This window comes from Eptatretus burgeri, chromosome 13 (genome assembly GCF_056783735.1).
Source record: "Eptatretus burgeri isolate ZD-2024b chromosome 13, Ebu_testis_v1, whole genome shotgun sequence".
Taxonomy (NCBI): domain Eukaryota; kingdom Metazoa; phylum Chordata; class Myxini; order Myxiniformes; family Myxinidae; genus Eptatretus; species Eptatretus burgeri.
The window spans coordinates 13374471-13401477 of NC_140973.1; the positions used below are offsets into that span (position 1 = coordinate 13374471).

Below are 27007 nucleotides of genomic sequence, written 5' to 3' on the forward strand. Positions count from 1 at the left end.
TGAGCCATTCCGTGATTAATGTGGTGATTGTTTGTTGAAAGATTACAGGAGTTGACTAACGGTTGTACCGGCGTACCCTCTGCGCTGATGTCGTTCCAGGGATGTTGGGGGTACATGAAGGCAGCGTTGTGGATCTGTTCCGTAATGTCTTCATCCTCGTTGAAGGGGAACGTTCCACTCAGACTCACGTACATCACCACACCCACCGACCACATGTCCAGCGATCGGTTGTAGCCCTTGTTGCACAGCACTTCAGGTGCTAGGTATGCTGGTGTACCTACAAGCGAACGCCGGAAGGACTTCTCCCCAATGATTCGCGCGTATCCGAAATCGCAGAGTTTCACCTGGTAATGCGGACCCCAAAACAGAGAATTTATGGGGGGAAAAAAAAATACTTTCAAGGACCTCCAATTATTTTTGACTTACAATAACATAAAAAACCAATCATTCATTTATTTTAGTGTTTAGCCTATTTGGCATTCCAATCTGAGCACATAACTCCTGATGTGGGGATCCTCAATTAAAATCCCATACACTAAGTTGGCTTGACCATTGTTGACTCGTGTTATTGTCATACATGTAAATAAACACTGATGTCTTCTTTAACGGCCACAATTATTCCTGTGTTCTTGTGGGGTTGGCCAGGAGAAACTTGGCCCAAGTCTCTCACTTCACGAACCGGCTGGCCAGGCCTGACGTCCGACTGAGGTTAGAGCGGGAATTTGCAATTTGTTCTGGGTTCCGGCGATAGCTCGCCTACTCCTCGCGAAGGACACCGTGGGATTTTTAACATCCACCAATTAATGCCAGGAGACGAAATTCCCGTTTCACATCCATTTGAGGGACGAATCACTCACCAGGTTGACACTCTGCCTGTGAAATACCAGGATGACAGTGTAGAGCTTGCTCAAGATTCAAACCCAAACTTGAGACAGCTTAGAGGCAAGTTTGCATATCCTGCCGGTCCAAATGCACCCTGACCTGTCCTGCCGTCTTTCTTTTGCAAGTAATGTGTACACATGACTTGAGCCTTACAATAATGTAAGTTGAAAAAAAAAAAGTTTTCATTGTATTGCAAGACTAACCTGTGGAAAAGGGTCCGGGGAGGCCAGCAAGACGTTTTCGGGTTTCAAATCGCAATGAACAATATTCTTGAAATGTAGGTGTTGCAATGCGATTAAAATCTGTTGAGATGGATAAATAGTTGAACAACTGCAGTTTTTATTAACAAATAAGATTGTGCATAATTTGGTTACGGTTGAAATAAACAGAGTTCTTGGATCATCTGATACCTGTGCAATCAGAAACTTCGTAATACGCTCGGGGAGCCGGCCGCTCTCACTTGAAAGTATCATCTCGAGCATATCTCCATGGAGCTTTTCCATGACCACAAAGACTTTCTCAGGTGTCTCGAACATGCATTCCAGGTTGACGACACCCTGATGGTGCAGGTTCTGCAGCACAGTCAATGATCATGTCATCCTCACCTTAAGGGGTAATATAAAGCTCGGGGGTTTCTTTTTAATCATTTAAATAGGCCTTTCTTATTGACACTCATTCATCAACATGCTACTTCCAGCATCCCATTAAAATGTTGCTATTCTGCTGCAAATATGGGTCTGACCAATCGCGAATTATTTAATTTAATCATGTCGTGACCATCAAACATTTGAGGACCTCATGTACATTTTCATTTCCCACTCTGTGCCAATACTCATTGAGCCGAGATCTCTCTTCATTGAATCAAACGGGTCGAGTAAATGATGAAATGTATGGAATGGAGCACCTTGTAAATATCTTCGCTTTTATCTTCTTTTTGTATACATTGTTGAGGCTTGTGGAAGAGCCAGTATGAGTACACTGATTGGATGAGGATGCAACAGGACAAAAGGAACGAGAGAGAGAGAGAGAGAGAGAGAGAGAGAGAGAGAGAGAGAGAGAGAGAGAGAGACAGAGAGATAGAGAGAGATAGAGAGAGAGAGAGAGAGAGAGAGAGAGAGAGAGAGAGAGAGACAGAGACAGAGAGAGAGAGAGAGAGAGAGAGAGAGAGAGAGAGAGAGAGAGAGAGAGAGAGAGAGAGAGAGAGAGAGAGAGAGAGAGACCGAGACACCAACATCAGCGCCGAAGGTCAAGACAGGGAGACGAACAGAGGGAGATGAGAGCTAACACACAACAAACAGCAATGGGGGCACGAGACAAGAGGGGTGGGAGTGGGAAGGACAAAACAGTGGGGAACAGAGACATTAGGAGATCTGTGGAAGGGAGAGGGATGGGATGGGGAACATGCGGAATACAAGATGGATATTACAGCGACTTTCAGGAAGTAAAGCAGGAAATTTGAAGGAGGTGTGTTTCGGGTGGATTGTCAAGGGTAGAAAAGATCGAGGATTTGGATGGGGGGTGATAAGAGGTGGTGGTGAACAGCTGTTTTGATGGCCTGGAGGGAAGAATGGGATTGAACAGAGTGAGGGAGTTTATTCCAAAGGCGGGAAAAAGAGGAATGAAAGAGTGAAGGTGAGCAGTGATTCGTGATTTTGGTAGTTTCACCAGAAGGGGGTTGTTGGTGGACCTTGAGCACCCTGCGGAAATATGGTGGGTACAAATCGCAGACAGAGCAGGGGGGGGGGTGCGAGACAGATGAGACGGTAGAAGACAGAAAGACCACTGACCTGCCTGCAGTGAAAGAGTGAGAAGCCCAAAGACTCAGCCTCAACGTGGGAGATGCCGATGATCCGAAATGCCTTGGTTTCTACAGCGTGAAGCCGAGAAAGGTGGGAGGCAGGAGCACCAGCCCGGAGGGAGAGCAGTACTAAATCAGGCTGCATACAAAAGCTTTGTATGTGGTCAGGAGCTCAGGTGGGCCGAGGAAGAACTTTGCACGATGGAGGATTCCCAGTCGGCGACTGGCTTTGGAGGCCAGGTTGGAAATGTGGCTTTCCCAGGAAAGATCATGGCAGATCGTGAGACCCAGAAGCTTGAAAGAAAGGATTTCTTCCAGAGGATTGTTGAGAAAATAGATGGGGAGGGGGTTCAAAACAGTCGTTTCCGAGAGACATAGTGAGAGTGTGAGATTTGTCCGGATTGAAAGACATGTTCCACTTGTTGGACAGTTTGTGATTTTATCCAGATCTGCAGAGAGCGAAGAAGCTGCTGCTGCTTGCCGGTCTGAAGGATGACCGATGGTACGGCAGAGGGTGGAGTCATCAGCAAAGAGATAAAGAGGATTTTCCAGAGAGTCGGAGAGATTATAGATGAAAACCAGAAAAAGAACAGGGCCCAGAACACTGCCTTGAGGAACTCCAGCCTGGACAGGAAGAGGCGATGACAGAACTCCATTGGTGGCCACACGTTGACTGTGACAGGAGAGGAAGTCTGGGAGCCATGAGTGGAGATGGCCTTGGATACCATAGGAAGAGAGTTTGGTAAGCAGGGCAGGGTGCCAGACCATGTCAAACGCACATGATATATCCAAGGATACGGCTCGGATTTCAAGTCCGGCATTGAGGACCTCCATCCATTGTTGAGAGAGCAGAAGCAGCATATCCAGGGTAGAGTGACCTGGTCTGAAACCAAATTGATGATCGGAAATCAGGCCATTGGAGAAGAGGAAGGATTTATTGTCTGAAGCGATGATGGATTCCATAACCTTGCTGATGATTGGGAGAAGGCTGATTGGTCTGTCATTGCAGGGATCTGTTTTTGCACCTTTTTATGCAGGTCAGTAATGTTTGCTGATTTCCAAGGACAGTTGGGTGCAACTGGGTAAGGTGGGTACAGAAAGCAATGGGTTTTGGATACAATATTTAGCTGCAAACACCGAGTTTAGGCATTCAGCCTTTTCACGTACGGTATCAGCAGTGTGACCATTTGAGGTAAGGGAGGAGATGGAGGGGGAACATACACCAGAAACAGATTTGATTAGATGCCACCAGGATTTTGAGGAGGGAGAGAGGTTTGAGAGTTCAGACTTGATCTTAGAAAGATGTTTTCTGGCCCTCCTGAGGGAAAATATACACTTGTTCCAGGCTTTATGGAAGGAACTGAGATGACCCTCAGTTGGGTTTGATTTCCATGAGGCAAAGGCAAGTTGTTTCAGGACAACTGCCTCGCCACAAGCTTCAGTGAACCAAGGGTGGGAGGAAGGGGAGGACAACTGAAGACGAGAGGGGATAAATCTGTGCATGAGGGAGAACAAGTTTTTTGAAAAAATTCCCAGGATGAGTGGATGTTTGAGAAAGTAGCGATGGGAGACCAGTCGAGAAGTTTGATGGCTGCTTGGAGACCCTGCCATTCGGCTTGAGTGAAATGCCAGACTCGACGGTGGTGCGGTGGTTCTCTGATAACAGCCAGAGAGATGTCCACTTTGAACAGTACGTGGTCAGAAGAACCGATTGGAGCGGAGGAAGAGCAGCAGATATTGTCAGGGAAATTTGTCAAAATCAGATCCAGAAGAGATGGAGTACCATTGGTTGAGATCTGGGTCAGGAAGTTGACCGATTGAGTCAGTCCCAATGAGTCGCAGAAAGCTTTTGCTGAGGTGCCATGACAGGTGAGAGAGGAACCCACACCTCGCCACCTGGCATGATGACAATTGAAGTCACCACATAAGAGGAAGAGAGAGTTTGGATGAGGAGACAGAAGTTGGTCCTTGTTTTCGGATAGTGAGGTGTAAATGGAGTCATCACTGTTTGGTGGACGGTACAGTGCACATATAAACATGAGGTGGGAGTGGAGGGGAAGCCGTAGCCAGAGGTATTCCTGGGGGTGTGGGGGACTGAGGGCAGTGCATGGAGAGTGAGGAATAGAGTCTTTGATGAAGAGAGCAACTCCTCCACCAGGATGAAGCTCAGTTATGTCATCCCAGAGGAGGGAGTAACCAGGGAGAGATACTTTGGAGTCAGACACGTCTTGGGAGAGGAAAGTTTCTGTTCAACAGATTATGTCTGGTTTGTCAGTGGCAACCTGTATGGAAAGATCTGAAAGGTTTGAGCGAAGGCCCCAGATATGTGAGGTCCTCACTTTTAATGAAGAGGTAGGGGAGGAGGCTTTGGGTGCAGGGGAGGGGAGGGAGAGGGTAGGACAAGTGGGGAGGGGGGGAGATAAGGAGGGTTGTTAAAAGAGTGTGGGGGATTGCAGAATAGCTCGGGGAGGGGGCAGGATGAGGAGGAGATAAGGATCTGTGGTGCTGGTGGAGAGGGGGAGGGGCAAGAGAGGGGGCAGAAGGCAGTTGAGGATTTGAGGAGGTGGAGTGATGAGATGGAGGTGAAAGGGCAGGGAAGGAGGCAGCTTTGTGGATTGGAGGGGGGCAACTTTGAGAAGGATGAGTGAGGGGGATGAATGGTGGGAGAAGGGTGAGAGGGCAGAGTTGAGGGAGAAAGGTGAGGGGGGAGTTTTTGAGAATGGTGAGAGGGAGAAGAGTGTGATGGTTGCTTTGAGAGTGAGGAGTGAGGGGGGTGAGTTGGCACTGAAATTGGAAAAAAAGAATGGTTGATGGAAAGTGAAAATTCATAGCAAATTGGGTTTTTTTCAGTTTTAGGTCAGAGATGTGATTTAACACAATTCTTGATGGATGCAATGAAGGCGAATTAAGAGAATGGAGAGAAGAAACGATGTAACAGTTGGATTTTTATAGGCAGGGTATGAAGGAGAGGTCGAATTGAGAGCAGTCTGTTAAAATGGAAGAAGACAAGTGCATTATGACAGTAATGAGTACCACACGTGTGAAAGAGGAATAGAAGATGAAGCATTATAAGAGATCGTTATTATTATTATTATCATTATTATTATTATTATTATTATTATTATTATTGTTTGAGAGAAATTTCATCAGTTGATCTAATGAAAAGGTTGTAGAAAAAAATCGTGAGGTGAAAGGTGAATGTGGACCGGTAAACGCAGGTGGTGGAAACATCACTTGGTTTCAGAAGAAGCACGTGGCTATGGGAGGTGTATTATCAAGAGTGAATTTATTTATTTTAAATAAAGATTGCGAAACATTCGGAAAAGGGAAGGTTGAAGTAAAAACGTGGAGGTGTGTGGTGAATTTGGAACTGTAAACGCAGAGTGAAGCTGCTGGGTCGATGAAACATATCAGGAACAGAGTGGAGAGACACGTGGTGGCAGGAGGTGTATAGATTGAAAGGATACCAAGGAAGATAATTAATTTTTGATGTATTTTTGAAGAATAGGTGAGATTCGTGAATGGAAGGTTGTTGGAAGAAATCGTGAAGGTAATGGCGAGAGTGGGTCAGCTTAAGTGGAATAAAGATGGTGTGTCGGCAGGAGGAAGAAGTAGAAGAAGAGGAAGAGGAAGAAGGATCAGGACTCATGCGCATGCAGGGAGAAAGGTATTTTTTTGTTTGGTTGTTTTGTTTTGTTTTGTTTTGTTTTGTTTTGGATTTAAGACAAGAGACAGAGTGTTTGGATTGGGAGGGATGGGGGACGTTGGGAAAGAGGGGGAAATAGGAATTGAAGGTAATAGGGAGAGAATACAAATAAAAAGGATCACACACTAAGAGGGGGAGGATGGGTAGGCCTCAAGGAACCTGGGAGGACAAGGTCGACGAAAACTGACAAAATAGCACGATTTTTGAAACAAAACCAAACTCAGAACACACAGTAACATGTAGGTGAGAAAATATACAGTTAAAACGGGACAAATAACGACCAGAAACTTAACTTTGAGAAAGTCAGCAGAGAGCCCCAATAGAGACCTGCTGACGCTCCAAACCCAGAACCTGAAGCTGTCTTGAAATTTGAAAAGGATTTGTATTTCAGATCACTGAATTCAACCACCAATTATTTTGGAGGCCCACATAGGCAGAAAGGTCAACAAATGCCAAAATTCGAAAATTGTCAATTTTCTTCCAATTCACATGAAATTTGAAGAGGAGTTGCATGTTTGGTCATTTAATTCAACCAGCAATTATTTTTGAGGTCAAATTTGTTTTCTGGATTTTGCAAGTATCGTGCTCTGCACGACGTCTTCTTGTTTGTCTGTCTGTGTACAGGATATCTCAAAAAGTTGTGGACAAATCCGGATGAAATTTTGTACACAGGTTCGGAGTGTGACGAAGATGAACTGATTCGATTTTGGTGAAGATCTGGATCCAGATCCGACTACCATAGAATTTCAAAAGTGATTCTTCACCATTGAGTGATAGGGCTAAACTAATATATATAGCACGATATCTCAAAAAGTTGTGGACTGAGTCGGATGAAACTTGGACAGGTTGGGTGTGTCCCAAGGACAAACCGATTCAATTTTGGTGAAGATCCGGATCCGGATCTGCATTCGAGAATTATTTAATCTTTAAAGTGATTCTTCATTGAGAGATGGGGCCAAAAACATTATAGTCCTGTATAGCATGACATTTCAAAAATGTATTGGGCCCGATATGTTCTTGTGGATCAAGCATTACGGGGTGGAGGTATGTGCTCTACCGATTACCCTTCTAGTTTCAATTGAAATACTACAAAACTGAACGTTCTTGGATGATGAAGATGATTTGTGTTCCACAGTCTTCAAGTGTATAATTCATTTTAAATAAAGGTTTAAAGAGGTTGAAAGGTGTATAAATAAATTCATTCTGAGTTTGACCAAGTGTCCATTACACCACCTTATTTAACACATAACATAAATTATTTGTGTCTGTGGTTGTGTCCTTTGTAACGTCCTTAAAAAACAAAACATTGTTTCCTTTTTGGAATGATTTTATATTTTGTTTGACTCTGCCACGCAGGCAAACTAAAATAATTTATCTTACTTCTCACTGCGCATATGCGATCGGGACAAATTCAAAGCCAATGTCCAGTAAAACGGCAGACTTGTCGACCTATTCATGTTCCCATTCGTATTCAAAATATAACGCTCGATTTAAATAAGTTGTTCCTTGATCATAAACAGATAAGACAGATGGACGGACGGACATAAGCAAATTGCTTTACCCCACTTTTCGCGTTGTGTGCATGTGGTAATTTATTACCATAGAAGTCTCAGAATGGGTGCACACAAATGAAGGAACTATGTCCATAACTCCACTGTGTATATGTATACAATCTAATATGTTTATATATATATATATATATATATATATATATATATATATATATATATATATATATATATATATATATATATATATATATATATATATATATATATACACACACACACACACACACACACACACACACACACACACACACACACAATTCCAGCTGTGTGTGCGTGTGTCTGCGACCGCTGTTTCTCGACAACCACTGGTCCAATCTCATTAAAACTTGCCATGAATATTGCTGGGGACCAGAGTATGTGCCTTTTCAAGGTTTGATATTAATCGGACAAGTGGTTCCCAACTTACGGCTATTTATTTGCCAACCAATGACAGGACACGGTGCTATGACATCACGATTGACGTCACAATTTTTTTTTTTTTTTTTGCACGTGCGGGCACTCGAGAGCGAAGGAACGGCCTGTGTGGTTGTTGTTTCTGGCACGCAGTTTGAGTTTTAAAATTTTTTTTTGTTTTTTTTTCCACGTACGGGCCCGCACTAGTATCTATAATTCCAGCAATCTCTATGTGTGTGTCTGTCTGTCTGTATGTGTGTCTGCGACCGCTATTTCTCGACAACCATTGGTCCGATCTAATTGAAACTTGCCAGGAATATTGCTGAGGACCTGAGAATGTGCCTTTTCAAGGTTTGATATTACTCGGACAAGCGGTTCCCAAGTAACGGCCTTTTATTTATCAACCATGGGGACCTGGGGACCTGAGAATGTCCCTTTTCAAAGATTTATATTAATTGGACAAGTGGTTCCCAAGTTATGGCCAATGACAGGACACAGTGCTATGACATCATGATTGACGTCACAATTCTTTTATTTATATTTTTTTTCCACGCTTCACGGCACAATTCTTCTTCTTCGTTTGATATGACGTCACAATTGACACTGGGGATCTGAGTATGTGCCTTTTCAAGTTTGATATCGTTCTTCTTCATCCGTTTAAGCCTGGAGGCCACGCACGTACGGGCACGCTCCTACGGGCCCGCATCTATGGGCCCGCACTAGTCTATCTATAATTGCAGAAGTGTGTGTGTGTGTGTGTGTGACTGCTGTTTCTCGATAACCACTGGTCTGATGTAATTGACACTTGCCAGGTATATTGCTGGGGACCCGAGTATGTACCTTTTCAAGGTTTGATATTAATCGGACAAGTGGTTCCCAAGTTATGGCCATTTATTTACCAAACCAATGACAGGACACTGTGCTCTGACGTCATGATTGACGTCACAATTCTTCTTTTTTTTTTCTTTTTTTTTTGCACGTACGGCCACGCACGTACGGGCCCGCACTAGTGTATATAATTCCAGCAATCTCTGTTTCTGTCTGTGACCACTGTTTCTCGACAACCACTGCTCCGATCTAATTGAAACTTGCCAGGTATATTTCTGGGGACCTGAGTATGTGCCTTTTCAAGGTTTGATATTAATCGGACAAGTGGTTCCCAGGTTATGGCCATTTATTTACCAACCAATGACAGGACACGGTGCTTTGACGTCACAACTCTTCTTCGTTTGATATGACGTCAATTGACGCTGGGGACCTGAGTATGTGCCTTTTCAAGGTTTAATATCGTTCTTCATCCGTTTCAGCTGTTTCCCAAGTGTTTCCCAAGTTATGGCCATTTATTTAACAAACCAATGATAGGACACGTTGCTGCGGCCATTTATTTATCTATCTATAATTCCAGCAATCTCTGTGTCTGTCTGTGACCGCTGTTTCTCGACAACCACTGGTCCGATCTAATTGAAACTTGCCAGGTATATTGCTGGGGACCTGAGAATGTCCATTTTCTAAGATTTATATTAATTGGACAAGTGTTTCCCAAGTTATGGCCATTTATTTGCCAAACCAATGACAGGACACGGTGCTATGACATCACAATTGACGTCACAATTCTTCTTCGTTTGATTTTTCTTTTTTCCGCACGTACGGGCATGCACATACGGGCATGCACTAGTATATATGTATATATATATATATATATATATATATATATATATATTCGGGGTGGGGCAGCTTACACACTGCAAGCACTACTCGGAGACATCCTACATGCAAACGTAATAAATATAAGCTTTATGTATCTAATGAAGTGGATTGTGGTTGCATTCTGCAAACAACTAAATTACAAGAAATTCAAAAATCTGTGATTGGAATGAGTTTTTTTTATTTTAGAGTTTTATATGTAAATGTCCCAAAGGTTATAAAATATGGGGTGGAAGAGGCATGTATTAACTAATCTTGCAAGCTCCATTGTCTTGGATCACATGACCTGCAGTGAGCAGAGCGAGTCTGCACCGGCCGACGTTTTTTTCGCAGATATTTTTTGTTCCTAGACGTTTTGTGATGGTTTTTGTGACATTTTCTCTGGTACATTGGCTGTGAGTTGCATCAATATGTGAAATTTCAGGTTTCTACCACAACTTCAATGCACTAAACATTTCTATCAGAGAGCAAGTGTGTGAGTGGTTAGAACGAGCTTTATATATTAGATATAAACAGCCCACCACATCTCATGCCCATGCCCTCATCTCATGTCACCCTGCCCACCACATGTCACTAATCTTGATGCCAAGACGCACACTGGACTGTCAATTTTATTGCATAGTATTGGACTACAATCATGTCTGAACCTTTCAATTTGACCTTTACACCTTTCAGACCTTTCATTTGCTATCAATGACCTTTCATTTAGTAAACTAGTATGGGCCCGTAGGTGCGTGCCTGTAGGTGAGTGCCAGTATGTGCAGCCTCTCTCTCAGTCTCTCTCTTCTCTCTTCTCTCTTCTCTCTTCTCTCTTCTCTCTTCTCTCTTCTCTCTTCTCTCTTCTCTCTTCTCTCTTCTCTCTTCTCTCTCTCTCTCTCTCTCTCTCTCTCTCTCTCTCTCTCTCTCTCTCTCTCTCTCTCTCTCTCTCTCTCTCTCTCTCTCTCTCTCTCTCTCTCTCTCTCTCTCTCTCTCTCTCTCTTTCTCTCTCTCTCTCTCTCTCTCTCTCAAACCTCAAAGGCACATCTGCGGGTCCCCAGCAATATTCCTGGCAAGTTTCAATCATGCTAAAGAAATAATAAAAAATTAAAAAATAAGCATTAATTGTGATGTCATAGCACCTTGTCCTGTCATTGGTCGACAGATAAATGGCCGTAACTTGGGAACTGCTCGTCCGATTAATATCAAACCTTAAAGGCACATCCGCGGGGCCCCGGCAATATTTCTGGCAAGTTTCAATCAGATCGGACCGTCAATCGTGCAAAAATAAATAAATAAATTACCATTAATTGTGACGTCATTCGTGATGTCATAGCACCGTGTCTTGTCATTGGTTGACAGATAAATGGCTGTAACTTGGGAACTGCTCGTCCGATCGATATCAAACCTCGAAAAGGCACATCCGCGGGGCCCCGGCAATATTCCTGGCAAGTTTCAATGAGATCAGACCGGAAGTCGTCGAGAAACTGCGGTCGCAGACAGACAGCCAAACAGACAGACACACACACAGAGATTGCTGGAATTATAGATAGATAATGCACAAACTCCACCCACTGGGAGGGTGGGTAAAGTGCTAGTTATCGTATAAATACTATAATTATAGCATGCATGAGAGCAAGTTCACAGAGTGCAGGGACTAATTATATCCGTAAAGCTCACACACACATGCAGCCATGCAGTTTGTCATCGACTTTTAGTCATTGAAGTGCGAGAGGAATCAAATAAATTTGGTGAATAAAAATGTAAAGACATAATATGTCAGCCCCCATTGTTTTAGTCATTTTGCTGGACGGAATTAGAGCTAGCCCATATTCATGTACAACTAAAATGGCCGCCAGTCTACCTGTCCGCCATCTTTGATCAGATTGCAAAATATAGTTAGGTCCAAGTGTATGCCATTGTGTCCTGTGCTTGTGCCAAGATTGAACAAAATCAGACCATGTACGTCGGAGAAATGGTTGGGGGTACGTTTAAGTAACAAAAATGGCTGCCAGTCGGCCATCTTGGACCTGATCGTGAAAAAAAAACACTGACATGCATATGTAAGCCACCATTCTTTATCTGTGAGCCAAGTTTGAACAGCGTTGGTAAATGCTTGTCCAAGAAATGGTTGAGGAAGTTTTCAACATCGGATTTTTACACCTAAAATGGCCACCAGTCGACCATCTTTTATCGCATCGTGAAACATAATTGTGTGCATATATATATATATATATATATATATATATATATATATATATATATATATATATATATATATATATATATATATATATATATATATATATATATATATATATATACCATCATTTGTTGTCTTTGTGCCCAGTATGAATAAAATCGGTCCATACATGTCCGAGATATGGTTGCGGACGCACGCACTCTCAGACACGAAAATCGAGACCAAATCCATAAGCCCCCATTTCGAACTAAGTCCAACAGGGGCTAAAAAAGTACAGAAACAAGTTTTAAAAAAAAATAAATAAATAACATTTTAAAATGATGAAGGGATAGTATGGCAAAAAGTATGTAAACAATTCAGGGATGGTCACAATAAATTATCATGTAAAACCATCCCTACATATTTCTTTAAATAATTGTTGTGATCCTTTTTCTGATCGCACTGGGTGCCTCCTGTATCAAGAAATGAGAATTTATCTTATTTCTCTGTGTCTATAAAACGTGTGTATGTTGTGACTGCTTCATCCTGTTCGCGTTCTTTCCATGGCAAGAGCAGACTGAAAAACTTTGGCATGTCTCGGTTGTTGTTGAAATATATGCATACAGTGCTACATATGAATATGTAAAAGCTGAGTGCATTGTGATTCTCATGATAATGCTTTGTAATGTTGTAGAGTGAATGCTCAATTAAATTGAAAGCATTTCATTTGCACTGCTTGCTTGTAAAATTATGCATGCTTCCACAAAAAAAAAAATCTTGAGGACTGCCCCAAGCGGCACAACTTATCGAAAGTTGTTTTCCGTAGAAGAAAGGGGTGCATGCTCATTTCAAACATGCATTGTGCTCGATTCAAGTATATCACTTCATATCTGCCCAAACGTTGAGCCAGTTTGCTTGACCATGTTCCGAGGGAGGGGGGAAACCATGTGTCCAGAAAATGTTCAAGTACAATGCGAATGAGCATAAGCAGTCCACATCACACTGAGTTTTGGCATCGTATAAAAACGGTTTCCTTTGGCATTACGAACTGTTTGTTGGCAAGTGCTGCCCATAAACTGATGGCCTTGTTTGGATTTGCAAAAGAAAACTGATCGCATGCTGTTCAAGCGGTGATCTATTTGGATGCTACCTCTTGCCAACCCTGTTTCGGTGCCAACCTATTCCACAAAATAATGTGTTGCCTGACTGGGAAATGCAAACTACAGGCACAGCTTGTCCAGTAGGCTACACTAATTAAATTGTTTTTATATATACAAAGAAACTTGCACAAGAAAAGAACAGGTATTACTTTTAAGGAAAAGGTTCCCATGCTATGATTATGTGCGAGCTGGACAGACCAGACCGGTTACCGTACCACGAGTTCATAAATGTGTATCCATGCGAGGATTCTGAGATAATCGTGGGATCTGGTTGTTACATTGTTCCCTTGTATGTAGGTGCTGATGTTGGTAATCTCATAAGGAAATTTTCAATTATGGGGACTTTGTGTGTCGGTTTCAGATTTTTTTATTTTATTTTTAATTTTAGTTGTTTAGAGTGAGTGCTTCTCATTACTTTGTCATTTCCCCATTGAATTCATGTAAAACAAACTGAAAACACGTGGCTATACTCACTTGTAGGATTGAGACTTCATTTCTGAGCTGATTTTCCTGCTTGGTTGGAAACCGTAGCTTGTCTATTACTTTAATAGCCACATCCCGTCCGCTTTTCCTGTGCTTCCCTGTATGGAAGATATCATGCAAAGCACTTGTTTAAAAGTCTCGCACGAGAGGAGGAGAAGGGGGGGGGGGGGTTGTGCATTTACTGAGTTCTTTGGAGGCATCTTTTTGTTATGTATACACAGTGGGGAAGGTGGTGCCTAGTGGGGGGGGAGGGTGGCTGGTTCTACCATTATGTACAAAGGAGTCTGAGTGAACAAATATTCCCTCACATTTGTGAACTTGATAAATAGATATTTTTGAGAGTTCCAGGAATGGTGAATTCAGCATCGCCATGCACTACAGAGAAATAATCTGTCTCGGCAACTCGTATCGGTTGTTTCTTTTGAATTCGGGCAATAAAGCATGCAATATTGAAAATGGCATAATTGGCTCATGAGATAACCGGCTTATTGCCTTTTTTTATTTTTTTGCACAAATTTGGAATGCATCATGTGCCCATGTTATGTATTTCAACACAACATTTGAATGCAACATGGTGGTTATCCTGGAGGAAAAAAAAAACATGCTGTTTGGAAAGCCTGGTGCGGTTAGGGTGGCGGCTGGGGATCCTAGGGTCCTGAGTTCAAGCCCTGTCTGCTGCTGAATTAATACATCAGGGGGTTGACTCGGCCCATCATCCTTCCGAGGTCGGCAAAATGAGTACCAGTACCAGTGTGTGCACTGCATCAGCGACACAGTCACGCCTCAAGAAATGATAGCTACCCCGGCAGCTAAGCGGCCATACGACCACCATGCTGTTTGGAAAAGAATCCAAAGCAATAAGCATAATGCTTATCGTAAGGAGCCATTTTTTTATCCCCACACTTTTTGCACATGGATATTGTAATTGGCTCCGTCTGTCTGTCTGTCTGTCCGTCATGCTATCCTCTCCTAAACGGTTGTGCAGAAATTCACCAAACTTGGTAGTTATGATCACGACATTGCAAGAAGGTGCAAGCACGGTCATTTATGGCCCCACCCCTGGGGTGGGGTCTAAAGGTCAAAAGGCAAAAAATGCAATTACAGGCACATTTTAAACATTTTCTAATGAAACTTGTATATGCAATCAACATCGAGGGAACGTATGAAATATGCAACGATTTTTGGATTTGACCCCCGGGTTCATGGATGGGGACTTAGGGTCACAGGAGTCAAAACAGGAAAATTTTAAACTCAAAATTTGATATTGGGTCATTCCTGGTGGAACTTTTTTCCCCATCTTTCAACTTTTCTTTTGGGTGGAAGTGTGGGCAGTTGAGATGGCACACCATCCAATTTGCTCTTGTCATATTATGTATTCATTAGGATGAGGGGATGGGGTCAAATGAGGTAACATAACCCAAGAAAATTATGGGGAGAGGATAGTAGAGTTATGTAGAAGTTGGGACATTGGAGTAAAATAGAAAGTCTAAGGGAAGAGTGGGAGTAGGTGCGGTGGGGATTAAAATTTGCAATTAATACGTAATCTAGATATGAAATTCCAATTTTGTACCTCCATACACGATGCCAAACTGTCCTGATCCCAGCACCTCGTCGGGAAATATCTGATAAATTGTGCTGATGTCCTTGGATTGTAAGGGAAAGAGGAGTTGCAGTACGTCAGTATGCATGATATGACATGAAGTTCAGTACTACGGTTATAAAGAAACTTTCACGAAGAGTAACTCACGGCATTCTCTTCAATGTCGTAGTTTGATACGGAGATGCTGACAGATGCATGTTCTGCACACAAACACACGTACTCTTCCATTGTTCTTTTTGCGTACAAACATGGAATGTTCGAAACAAATTTGTGAGTTTTCCAAGTTTCCTCTGCGTGAGGCTTCATAATCAACAACTATTGACTTGTGTTTCTCATGGCAAACACAAACGTCATTTAACTTATGTTGTGATATAAAAAAGTTTAACATCACAATGAATTTCCAGCTTAACTAAGAATGGTACTCGTAGAATGCATAGTCTTGTCTTGCACCCTCATTCTGAACTAAAATACCATCATTAACTGAACAGTCTACTATTATGGCCCATATTCCCACATCACTCTTATCTCTAGTTTTGTTGATTGATTATTAGGATATTTAACCACTTTTGAGCACATTAAAGCTAAATTGCGTTATTGAAGGTGAATGTGAAAAAAAAATTCAAATTATATTTTCCGTGGCTCGTCGATCATATGTATGAAGTTTCGCATCGATCTGTTAAGCGGTTCTGGAGGAGGTTTTTTATTTATTTTTTTTTTTTTAAACCTTTTAATTTTCAATTCCATATGGCTGCCAAACCACATGACCAATGATGTCATAAATTTAATTCTTCACTCACGTGTCGTATAACAGATATATGAAGTTTCAGATTTTTTTTCGGGATAAGGATTTCGATTCAACCAATTATGACGAGAATACCACTTCACCGATGACATCATCATAATCACCCTGAATACTCCATGGAAAGTTGATAACAAAAGCTCAAATGGTTATAGCCTAGAGCTATACACACACACACACACACACACACACACACACACACACACACACACACACACACACACACACACACACACACACACACACACACACACACACACACACACACACACACACACACGTTGCAAGAGCCGAGCAACCACTTCGGGGCGAGACTAATTAATCTCAAGCAATGTTATGATCTTGATATTAGCCAATGTAGTTGCCAACAGTTAGGTTATTTGTGATTCTGGTTGCTATGATTACATTTTAGCTTCAGTTGCTTTAAGGTGGAGTAACATTGGGCAATTATTTCGAGAGTTTACAAGATGCCAGCAATGACTGGCTCCCCCTGGTGAAATTGTATTACCCTGTCACCTGGTGTTTCCTGTGACTGAACAAGCATTACTCTCAGCTATCAGTCACCAATATTCGATTTCAAAGGGATGGATGGATGGGTGTTAAGAATAAATAGAGCATCAACTGGAGACCAACGTCTGCCATCTGGCAGCGTCACCACCAGCCCCACACTTCAACAAGTTGCCCGATGTCATTCGAGCTTAAATTTGCATTATATGATCCAGAGCTGAGCAATGCCCAAATTTTTACACCTTGGTGATTTCATGTGATTGCATCAACAGAATTACCACAGTGATTCTACACCAAAGTGATATGCTATGGCTAATCTACTGGAATTGCAGGCAACCTCCGGCAATCAGGTGGTCTTTGTAACTTCGCTACATCTAAGAAGTGTTACTAATTGGTTCAGCTCGGTCGCAAAGCAATTGGGAAATCAGTTTACCTTCATGCCTGCTACCTTGTCGCTTTTGACCATGTGGCCTTTCCCCTATAGGCCAATATTGCTTCGCTAATCTTCAGCTGAATAGCAAAAATGACCCAGAATAATTTTAGCTGATAACAAATACATTTCTCACTGTGTAAAGATGGTTCCACCAGAACGGTTGAGCTATTTTGAGGTGTAACAGGCATAAGGGCCTGTCTGATGGCCTGTTCCCAGCTGTGCGCCACTGATGACCCCGTTCCACTGCAGCTGCCACCATCGTCGGGAAAGTCTTCACCGACGAGGTACAGCAGGTGTTCCGTGACAAGTTCAAAGCAATGTGGGGAACCCAGTGGGGAAGCAAACTCAAAATTGTGAGCTGGAGCCACTTGAAGAATTTCAGACAGGGGGACTTCCTGTACAACAGTGGAAAAGTAATAATTCTAAATCCTCTGCTTTGTTTTTATTTATTTATTATTTTTGGCAAAAATTCTCAAAAATCATCTTAGAAACGAGCATCAAAATGTCTTGTCAATCGATGGAGATTAATCAAGCTTGTGATAAACTTCTAGATTTGTACACATTGTTTCCCTGGCGAATTGTACGCTTTCTGCTGTGACCTTACGGAAGCCAAGTGCTTGCTTCATGTAAATTTTTTTTAAAAAGCAGTCTGTCCTCTTTGAAAAATGCAAACAGTTCTGAAAATACTAGTGGTACTGTACTTTGTCGTGGGTGTACTCCGATGGCCTTTTGACCAAGTCGCTCACCTTGTAATACTTGGTACCCGTATCAGACTGAAACAGAGTGATGCATTTGGTGTCCAAACGCCAGTAGTGTCTTTTCCTCTGCAAGGTTGAGGAGGGTTTGTAATTACCATCAACACTGACTCCAGAACAGTGCGATTTGTTTTTTTAATTATTAAAAAAAAAAATGATTTTAAACATACTATCATCACAGATCGAATCAAGAGTTTTATTGCTCAACAGATTTGTAAATAGGGTTTACAAAGGTAAGTCTAACGCCAATAAGACTGATAATAAGGTACGGGGAAGTAAATATGATACTCCGGCCCGATATGTAAATAAGACGCGCGTGACCGAGAAAAAGTAACCAAACCTGTAGTCAGAGGTCGTCTGCATATTATGTTCCCAGGTGGGGATAAATTATTTATTTTTGTAGCGATGGTTGCACATTATTTTGAATGTAAACAATTTATCCCTGCATGGTTACATGAAAAGTATGCAGCTTCTGAGTGTCTGATTACAACGTGGGATTCGATGACTTTTATAGATTTTCTTTCATCAAAATTAAACTTGGTTCTAAAGTCTAAACAAAGGAAAAGAAGGGGACAGCACCAACTGTCCAAAGCTCGTCACCTACTGGGCATCCTCTGTCGTGAGAAGTCCTTCCTTGACACACCTGAACTCCTATCCACCTACAAGGCCTTCATCTGCAGCTTAATGGAGTATTGCTCTCCCCTATGGGCTGGCTCTCCTGCCTCACACCTTGCTTAGCTTGATGCCGTGGAAACCAAGGTCTTCTAGATTATTGGAATCTTCTGCGATGAAGCTGAGTCGATGGGCCTGTGATTTTTCACATCGCAGACAGGCCGCTGGTCTTTATCTTTTCCCACTTCCTTTCTGATCTTGCACCCTCTGTTCTTTTCCGTGCTCTGACTCCCCCCCCCCACCTATGGAACCAAATTCCTCAATCTATATTCAATCTCATTCTTGCCTCCAGGTTTTCAAGGCAGCTGTTCACAATGACTTCAGATAATCCCCAATCAAAAACCATGATTTTTTTTTCTTTTTTTTACACCCGTTAACCCTCCCCAAGCGCTCCTTGTTCCAAATTTCCAGTTTTTTCTTCCTGAGAGTTTGTGGCTCCATCCAGCTTGTTGTCCCCAAGCTCTCATTCTTCCCCACATCCCTTATCCCTCAATTTTGTCCCTCAATCTTGCTGCTGGTGTGTTTTCCTCCTCTTTTTCTCCTGTTCCTGTTTTTTTTTTCTGTTACATCATGATCCATTCTATGTTCCCACTCGTCTGTGAGCCTCGACATTGTATCCAAAAAAAAAAGAACACGAAAGAGACGGATCTTTAAAAAAAAAATTCCGACGATTTCTTGTGAGATCTGAAAGTAATGTGATGAGAATGTGTTCAGGTGTGACTATACATGTCGGAGTGGGAAGAGAAGTGAAAGAGCATTGTGAAGAGATGAGAGCGAAGGAAGGGACATGAATGGGGCACAGTAGCAGGGGTAATTGAACATTTTGGCATTTTTCAAACTTTCCATAACCTCAGAGTAATACGATGGCACACGATCACGCAGCAATACTTTGGGTTTTTGTTTAAAAGTGTTTGCATGCAACACATGGCTGAGTGTGGCATCATTTTCTGGGGGCATAGCTGAACCACTGATGCAGTGTCCCCCTGTAGATTAGAGCAAGAATTTTTGAATTTGTTAAGGGTGCCGGCGACAGCTCGCCCTACTCTTCACGAAGAACAGTGGCATGTTTAACGTTCACCAATCAATGCCGGCGGATGGGAAGCCCAGTTTACCATGCTTCTGTGGGACGCACACACATTGATGTCTTGCCCTGCCTGCGAAACACCAGCATGACGGTTTTTAACCGGGTCGAGATTCAAACCCAGGCTAGACATCTCAGAGATGAGTGCGCATCCCTCCAAGATATTCTGCCAGCCCAATAACCATAAATTTGCTGTACACATGATCCTTCAGTCAAAGAGAAAAGATAGAAACCACATGGTAACATAATGCCCACGAATGGGGATAGAGTAACTGAAAGCATGAGTTTCTTAACATTCTAGGAACAGATTCCCCATTCATTCATTCATTCATTCATTTATTTATATATTTTGAAGGCAGTGTGCAAGGTGAGATACTCGATGTTCCATTACTCATGTGTCGGAGGCAACACTTTTGCCTCTTACAACTTGACTTGTAATATCAATAACAGACAAAAAGGACAGAAAGCAAACACTTGCCAGGCTGTCTCTGTTGGTGAAATGTGCCAACCACCCCTCCTTCAGCACGCTGGTACTTTTACGTTTGCTGTACTTCACTGACTGTACGATGCGCATCAGAGGAATGTTGTTACTCGTCGAAGGGCTGTGGTCACCACAACGATAGGACATTGGCACTAACCACAAAAATATAATACCAAGAGTGTCAGCAAACTTTCCATCACCTTTTGGTGCGTATTGCTTTCATCATCCTTATCCAATTGCACGCTTGTATCTCTCCAACTATTTTAGCATCAATTGCAACATTGCATCTGTGTTGTATCGTTGCACCGCAAAATGCTCTACCTGATCGAGTGACCAAACTCTCCGTCTTCTCCATCCAGATCCTGCCCGTCACCTGGCACTTGCTCGTTTTCTATTGGTGGAAGCTCTTCATCAGTATCCCCGATGGATGATGAGCCTTCTATCTCGCTTGGCCCCTCGAGCGAAAGGTCTTCCTCGTTTCTCGTGCTCTGCATCTCTGCTGGAGGTGGCCATGTTGTTGAAATGGAACTTGAACCAAAAAAAAAATCACACGACTATGACTTGTTGGTGCATGAATCAGGAGTTTGAAAAATAATTATCCATTTACCGTTGTTAAAACCTTCTCCAAGGCAATCTTTGGATGCTTTGGTAGCACAGCGTTTGTGGCAGCTGAACTTGCAGTCTAGGAAGAAGACAAAGCAAAACATTTACAAATTGTAATCGTATTGATTGAGAAAGTGGAATTGAACTCCTAAAGCATTTGGGAAGGCGAGGTTATTTTTAAAGTTTGCTGAATTTGAAATTTGAGGCATACCCTTGCATTGCAGGCCTTGGCGGAACAACCCACGTATGAGGCGTTTGCAAATGTGGCATGCCATCGGCCTTGTGTACGAATGTACCATGAGCGTATGTGGAACCATCACTTTCACCTTGCCAGCCGGAGCTCTTTCGACCATCAACGGTCGGCCGCCCCAGCTGACCCTCCAATATGGGGACAGGGTAGCATCCAGGCAGTTCTGCTGAAATATTTGGATAAAAGTATGAGGTTATTGAAAATATTTTGCAAGCAAGAAAACAATTTTATTCATCTTTCCATAACATTATCCGAATTCCAGTGAGCTGGTGGGTTTAAGGAGTAAACTCAAAATTTGAATAAATACAACTGTCATGGAGTCAGTGGATAAAAACACAGTGCAATGGATAAAAACAGGCATAAAATAGTGCAATGGATGAAATTGACAGGAAGTTGATTGAGGTATGTTAACTGTCGTGAGGAACAAGGAGAAGCTGACGTTTCGGGTGTTAACCCTTTGTCGGAGCCAAAAACGTCAGCTACTGCTTTGTGGGGACCCATCCTATCTTAGGAGATCGCAGGGATGGGGTGGACCATCAGGCCCACCTCATTGTTGCTGCAACGCAACGTTGGGCCAGCTCCCCCTTGAAAAGGAATGGGGGTAGGGAACTCCCTCCCACTCTCTCAATACACTGGCACCAATCTCGGGCCTAGCCCAGGCAATGGCTTGGACCTAGAGGCTGTGAGGCTCGATGAGGAGGCAGAGCACCAGTGCTGTGAGATCAACCCTGTGTGCCCTGCGCCATCACATCCGTAGCTGGCCCAGCTGCCTTGAGACTTGCTCCGTGACAGTTCTTGGCGCAATGCGCCAGCGCTTCACTGGTTCTGCACCCATCATTAGGATGTAGTCGTGTTCCGACAGGTCATCATTCAATCAAGTAGATCGCCGCCATAGATCTCCGCAGAAAGTGTGGTGCTGAACCACCATGGGGCTTCTCGCTGGGGCTCATAACAAGGTAGGAGTATGGAAAGCCATCAGAGGAATCTTGTTCCACCATGGTCACTATCCTCCACCAGCCGCAGCCAAGAAGGGCTTAAACAAGCAGGCCAAATTGGCATCCCATTGGTAGCCATCGACAAGTGAAGCCCAGGCCTGCCTGACGGTGTGACCAGTGATGCACCCTGCCTGCAATTCATGGGTCAGGCCTCTGTGGGGGTGAGGTCGAGGTCGCTGAATTGGTGAGGAGAATATGGGAGGAAGCCCGGGCACTTGGCCCATGAAGCCAGGCCAGGGTGAACCAACCGGAGCACCCCTGCGTTGCGTACCACACAGTCGGGGCACCGTTCCGCCAGGTCCCACGCTGCAGGACCGAGTACCGCCCAAAAGGGGAGGTCTTTCCCATGCTCTGGTAAACGGAACCTGGTACTGACTCCAGTAAACAGGACCAAGGCCTTGCAGCACACCCAAACATGCTGCACAACCATGGAGGGCAAAACATTGTTCTCCCAAGTTTCCATCCATTCCGGTTTGATTGAAAGTCTGAGCTGTCAAATTCTGCAGGGGACTCCTGGAATGTTCGCCTGGACCTTCCAGTGCACCGCAAAGACCTCTTCGAGGAAAATCACATCGTGTGTTGACCGTAGGTGCTTGCCCATGGAGAAGTGGCCTCCCCAAAAGGAAGACCAAATCCTTGAAGGCTCGCAACACAGCTGGAGACCATGTGGCAACCATGTCACCCTCACAGATAAGGAACAGCTGTAGGCCTCTCAACTCGCGAAGATCGTCATCGAGGTGCCCAAAAGCTCGCCTGGCAGTTCTAATCACCGGTGAAGCCCACCAAAGGTGTATAGGATTGAGGACTGGTCATGAGAGTGGGAGGCCCATCAGGAAACCCCACTTGGGGCCTTTTCTCCATCTAGGAATTTGACCATCTGGGGCCTCAGGCCAAGCTGGCTGACTTTAATCATCCAAGTCTGTAGCCTGAGCCCTGTGGCCACCCCCTCCCATGTGGTCTTACATGAGTCGGGGGGCAGAGGGTCAGTCGCGGACGTCAGATCGGCTAATAACATCTGCCGAGGGCCACTCAAAGGATGCGGAAACCTCGATCAGACTGCCCCATCGTGGTCGCCCTTAATAACCTGGCTTTCTAATGTTATCATAACAGTACATATTAAATAGATTGCTAATGAATAACAAGTGAATGAATTTATATTGTGCCATATTTGTTTCGATGACTTTGGTACAAGGAATAGAGTTGTTTATTTATTTACTCGTGCTTCTGATGGTTCCATTGAAGCGAATTTAATTGATAAGAAAAATCGCACACTTTTAAAAGCCCTTTCTTATCATGGCAATAAATAATGTAACATGCATAGTGTTCGCAATCATCCTTGTCTGTACTATATAAGGATCCATGTCTGTCTGTCTGTCTGTCTGTCTGTCTGTCTGTCTGTCTGTCTGTCTGTCTTGTTATAACTTGAGAATGGATTAACGGATTTCAATGAAACCGACGACAGTAGATTCAGGGATCTCCCGGGAAGGTTTATGATGTAAAAACAAAAACAAACAACGACAAAAAAACAGGAAGGAAAGTTCGTGTATGGATGGTTGCACGGGCGCTCGTGTCCAAACTGCAAACGCCAAGTTGCAGCGCAGGTTATCCCCGCACGGAGGGCAGGATCTCCCAAGAATCCTTTTTTTGACAACTTAAGAATGGATTAACGGATTTTACTGAAATCACTCTCAGGAAGTAAAGCACAACCACTTATCCCTCTCCCTACTGAGATATTTTATCCACAGCGTTGATTGCTAATATACTCATTTACACGAAAACAAAAACTCTTCCTCATTCATTGGGTAGTCGATGTAGTCGAAAAAAAAAAAAAAATTCAATCATTTTTTTTTTGAGATTTGTTCTACCCTTATTATCGGTATTTAAAATGGCGATTTCAGTTAATACAATGGCGATTTCGATGAAACTTGGTTGGTAGGTTCATACCATGACCTAGTTGTGTGCAAATGAGAACCGTTGATATGGGCACCACCGTTGCCTAGCAACGGGACTTTGAAATTTTTGAAAAATCATAAAAATTTATTTTTTCAAAAATCGGGCCACGAGCGACTGTGGGCAGTACATTCAGCCATATTGTCAAAAATTTCAGCCGGATCCTATGAAAACTGTCGGAGAAGATAGACTTTGAATGAACCCTGGTCAAAAACAATAAAAAAAACGAAGTTCATTATAGCTCAGAGACTATGAGTCAGATATACATGAAACTGGTATGGTAGGTTCATGGTATGTCCTCGTTATGTGTGAGAAAGAACCGTTGCTATGGACCCCTCCGTTGCCTAGCAACGGCTGAAAAACCTCTAAATGTGGGGGTATTTTAACGAAAAAAACAATCTGCAGCATTAATCCTTGAAGCTAGAATCATGAATTTTCTTGTGCTTAATCCTCAGGTCATTCCCCAGCGAATGGGCCCATCGCGTCAGGTTCTATTGGGTAGTCGACTACCCATGTCCACCTACCGGCTTGTCTTCTTATTCTTTCTAATAATCATGGTGATTCTAATCTTGATTAGATTCAGAAAATGCTTGCTATCTTAATTACTCTTTTTTTTTTTTCTTCAACATTTCCATTTTATTCACATGACATTGATATATCGCCCTGTCGTTATTTGTGACCAGTTATCCCCACACGGAGGGCAGGATCTCTCGGGAATCCTTTTTTGTTCTTGCCCCCTCGGTTTGCATTCGCAGCAAAGATTGGTGTTCCCGTTAGCGAAGCGAGGGGTCTTATAATATATATACTAGTAGTTTATGAATACCGGTCTGGGAGTTGATCATGAGTTCTGCCTGTAAGTAGCATCATTTCTGGGGGGACATGACTTCATGCTACTGATGTCTTCCTCTTCTTCGTTCGTAAGCAGCACAAGGCTGCAGGGCAGCATCATTGACTGAGAGTGTGGCCGTGCCACCGATGCAATGTCCTCTGCTGGTTAGGGCAAGCATTTGGAATTTGTCCATGATGCCGGCGATAGCTAACCTACTGTTTGTCTATAGTAGACATCAGGGGATATTTTAGTTTTATGTACACCAGATAATGCAAGCATACGGGTTACCACGCTTAACATCCATTCTAGGAACGTTTCACTTTGTAATGTAACGGCCTGCTTGTCCTGCAATAATTAATCGGACAGTTTGTAGCTGCATTTGCTCAGATGAGCCATCGGAAGTAGATTTTAACAAAGCATTTGGAAGTGATGATGAAACAGAGAAGTAAAATGAACAATAGGACAAGAGGAATTTCACATGGGCATACCAGCTGATATTCATCCTGGTTCCAAGAAGGCATACTTCCGATTGATGTGCCGGAGTAACGCCGCTTACGTGTTCCCGAGCAGTTGTTGGGGATGGTGAAGGCACAGCGTTTATGGTAGTTCATGCCACAACCTGCTCAGGACAATGATATCTTCTCTTTAAATGAGCCACTCGTGGCAGTTGAGTGATGTGAACACAGCATCAAGGAACACATAGCCAACATGAGAAAATAAGGAATCTCGATCTTTGAATCACAACAATGCAAGGCAATTAGACTTTTGAGTTTACAGGAAAGTTAGTAAGATGCTAAAGGTCGTCCTGGATACTAAAGGAGAGTACGAGTGGAAGGGTAGCGGGGAGATGGGCTCGTTGCTATGGTAGCATGATTGCATGAGGCTGTGATGTGTTTAATTAGTTAAAGAGCCAAATACAGCCTTTGTTACTGATTGCTTACAATGGAGTTCAGTCAATCCTGGGATTAATTTGGCTCGCAGTGACATTGGGAATGCCCGTTCTCACATCATTAGTTGCTCCGAAGATGGGGTCGTTTACCCAGATCGAGCAACAATTTCTGAAAATATTTGCGAAAGCGAAGTATACTTTTGTAATTTCAACTATGGCAAAACTTCTTTGTGCAGATAATTCTGCAGTGGACAGAGTTTTGCTTTCATTTGGAGGACATGGCAGCTGGTTGTAGCATTTGCTGAGGGAGGAGGAGGAGGTGGTGCAGCTGTGCCACTGTCTTATGCAGTGCCCCTTGGAGGTTAGAGCAGCTATTTGTAATTTGTTCCGGGTGCCGGCGATAGTTCATCCACTCTTTGTGAAGGATATTATGGGATTTTTAGCATCCACCAATTAATGCCAGTTGGTAGGATGGCAAGGTTAAAGTCTACATAAGGGATGGCACACACATATTAATGAATTGTCCTCCATGTGAAACACCAGGACGATATAGTTTATAGCTCAGCTGAGATTCAAACCCAGTCTAGACAGCTCAGAGGCCTGTGTGCATACCTCTATGTCTACAGTCTAGAGACTATCCTGACAGCCCCACTGGAGGGAAATGATGTGGCTCCCAGCAGATAGTTTCCAATACTCACACCTACATCAGATAGAGCCTGCTTACCGTCACATTTGAGTCCCTGTCTCACCAGACCCCACAGCATCTCTCCACATTTATCACAGAATGTGGGTGCTTTGTAGGAATGCACGAGGAGGGTGTGAGGCTTGGTTTGAAAATCCTCCGATGTGGTCACAGCTGAAAATATGGGATTAAATATTAAACTTCTCAAGGAAAAAAAAACAAAAAAAACAACGTGACGTCTGTAGGACGGCAGTACTTAACATTTTTAATTTGTGTGTACTATTGTACATGTAGAATGTCATGTTCTTGGTGTTTATGGCAACAGTAGTCAATCACACTGTGGAAGAATATTTATAGGGTGAACTTTATGGCCAGTATAGAATATATATGGCCTGCCTGTACCTATATGGCCTACCTGTACCAGTATAGAATGCTGTTGCATTATGATCTTATCATAGAGTCAAATAGTATGGTGCTCCACATGTCGGGATAGCGCGGGAAAAAATGGCCGCCCATCACATGTACGAAACGATATGCTGAAAAGCAACTATATAGTGAAGGCATAAACATTTAAGAGGCATTCATTTTATTCTTGAACATTTTCATGACGAACAAGAATGCACAAG

At 43.1% G+C, this 27007-nt stretch overlaps 1 protein-coding gene across 3 annotated transcripts in view; it reads right to left on the reverse strand.

The window, feature by feature from the left end:
* The window catches only part of LOC147013875 (serine/threonine-protein kinase D3-like), a 74233-nt gene that overhangs the window by 1455 nt on the left and 45771 nt on the right, over positions 1-27007 (reverse strand). Inside the window, exons 3-16 of one of the 3 annotated variants that reach the window (XM_085851178.1) lie at positions 26424-26555; positions 25299-25429; positions 20998-21199; positions 20791-20865; positions 20505-20682; positions 20181-20304; positions 17941-18018; positions 17328-17589; positions 15603-15655; positions 15426-15498; positions 13847-13953; positions 1293-1454; positions 1086-1184; positions 77-344 (exon numbers count right to left, since the gene is read on the reverse strand). In XM_085851178.1, coding sequence (XP_085707304.1) covers positions 77-344; positions 1086-1184; positions 1293-1454; positions 13847-13953; positions 15426-15498; positions 15603-15655; positions 17328-17589; positions 17941-18018; positions 20181-20304; positions 20505-20682; positions 20791-20865; positions 20998-21199; positions 25299-25429; positions 26424-26555 — 1944 coding nt within the window. Of the gene's footprint in view, positions 1-76; positions 345-1085; positions 1185-1292; positions 1455-13846; positions 13954-15425; positions 15499-15602; positions 15656-17327; positions 17590-17940; positions 18019-20180; positions 20305-20504; positions 20683-20790; positions 20866-20997; positions 21203-25298; positions 25430-26423; positions 26556-27007 lie in introns of all 3 variants that reach the window. The other 2 variants (XM_085851177.1, XM_085851175.1) reach the window with 2 other exon arrangements.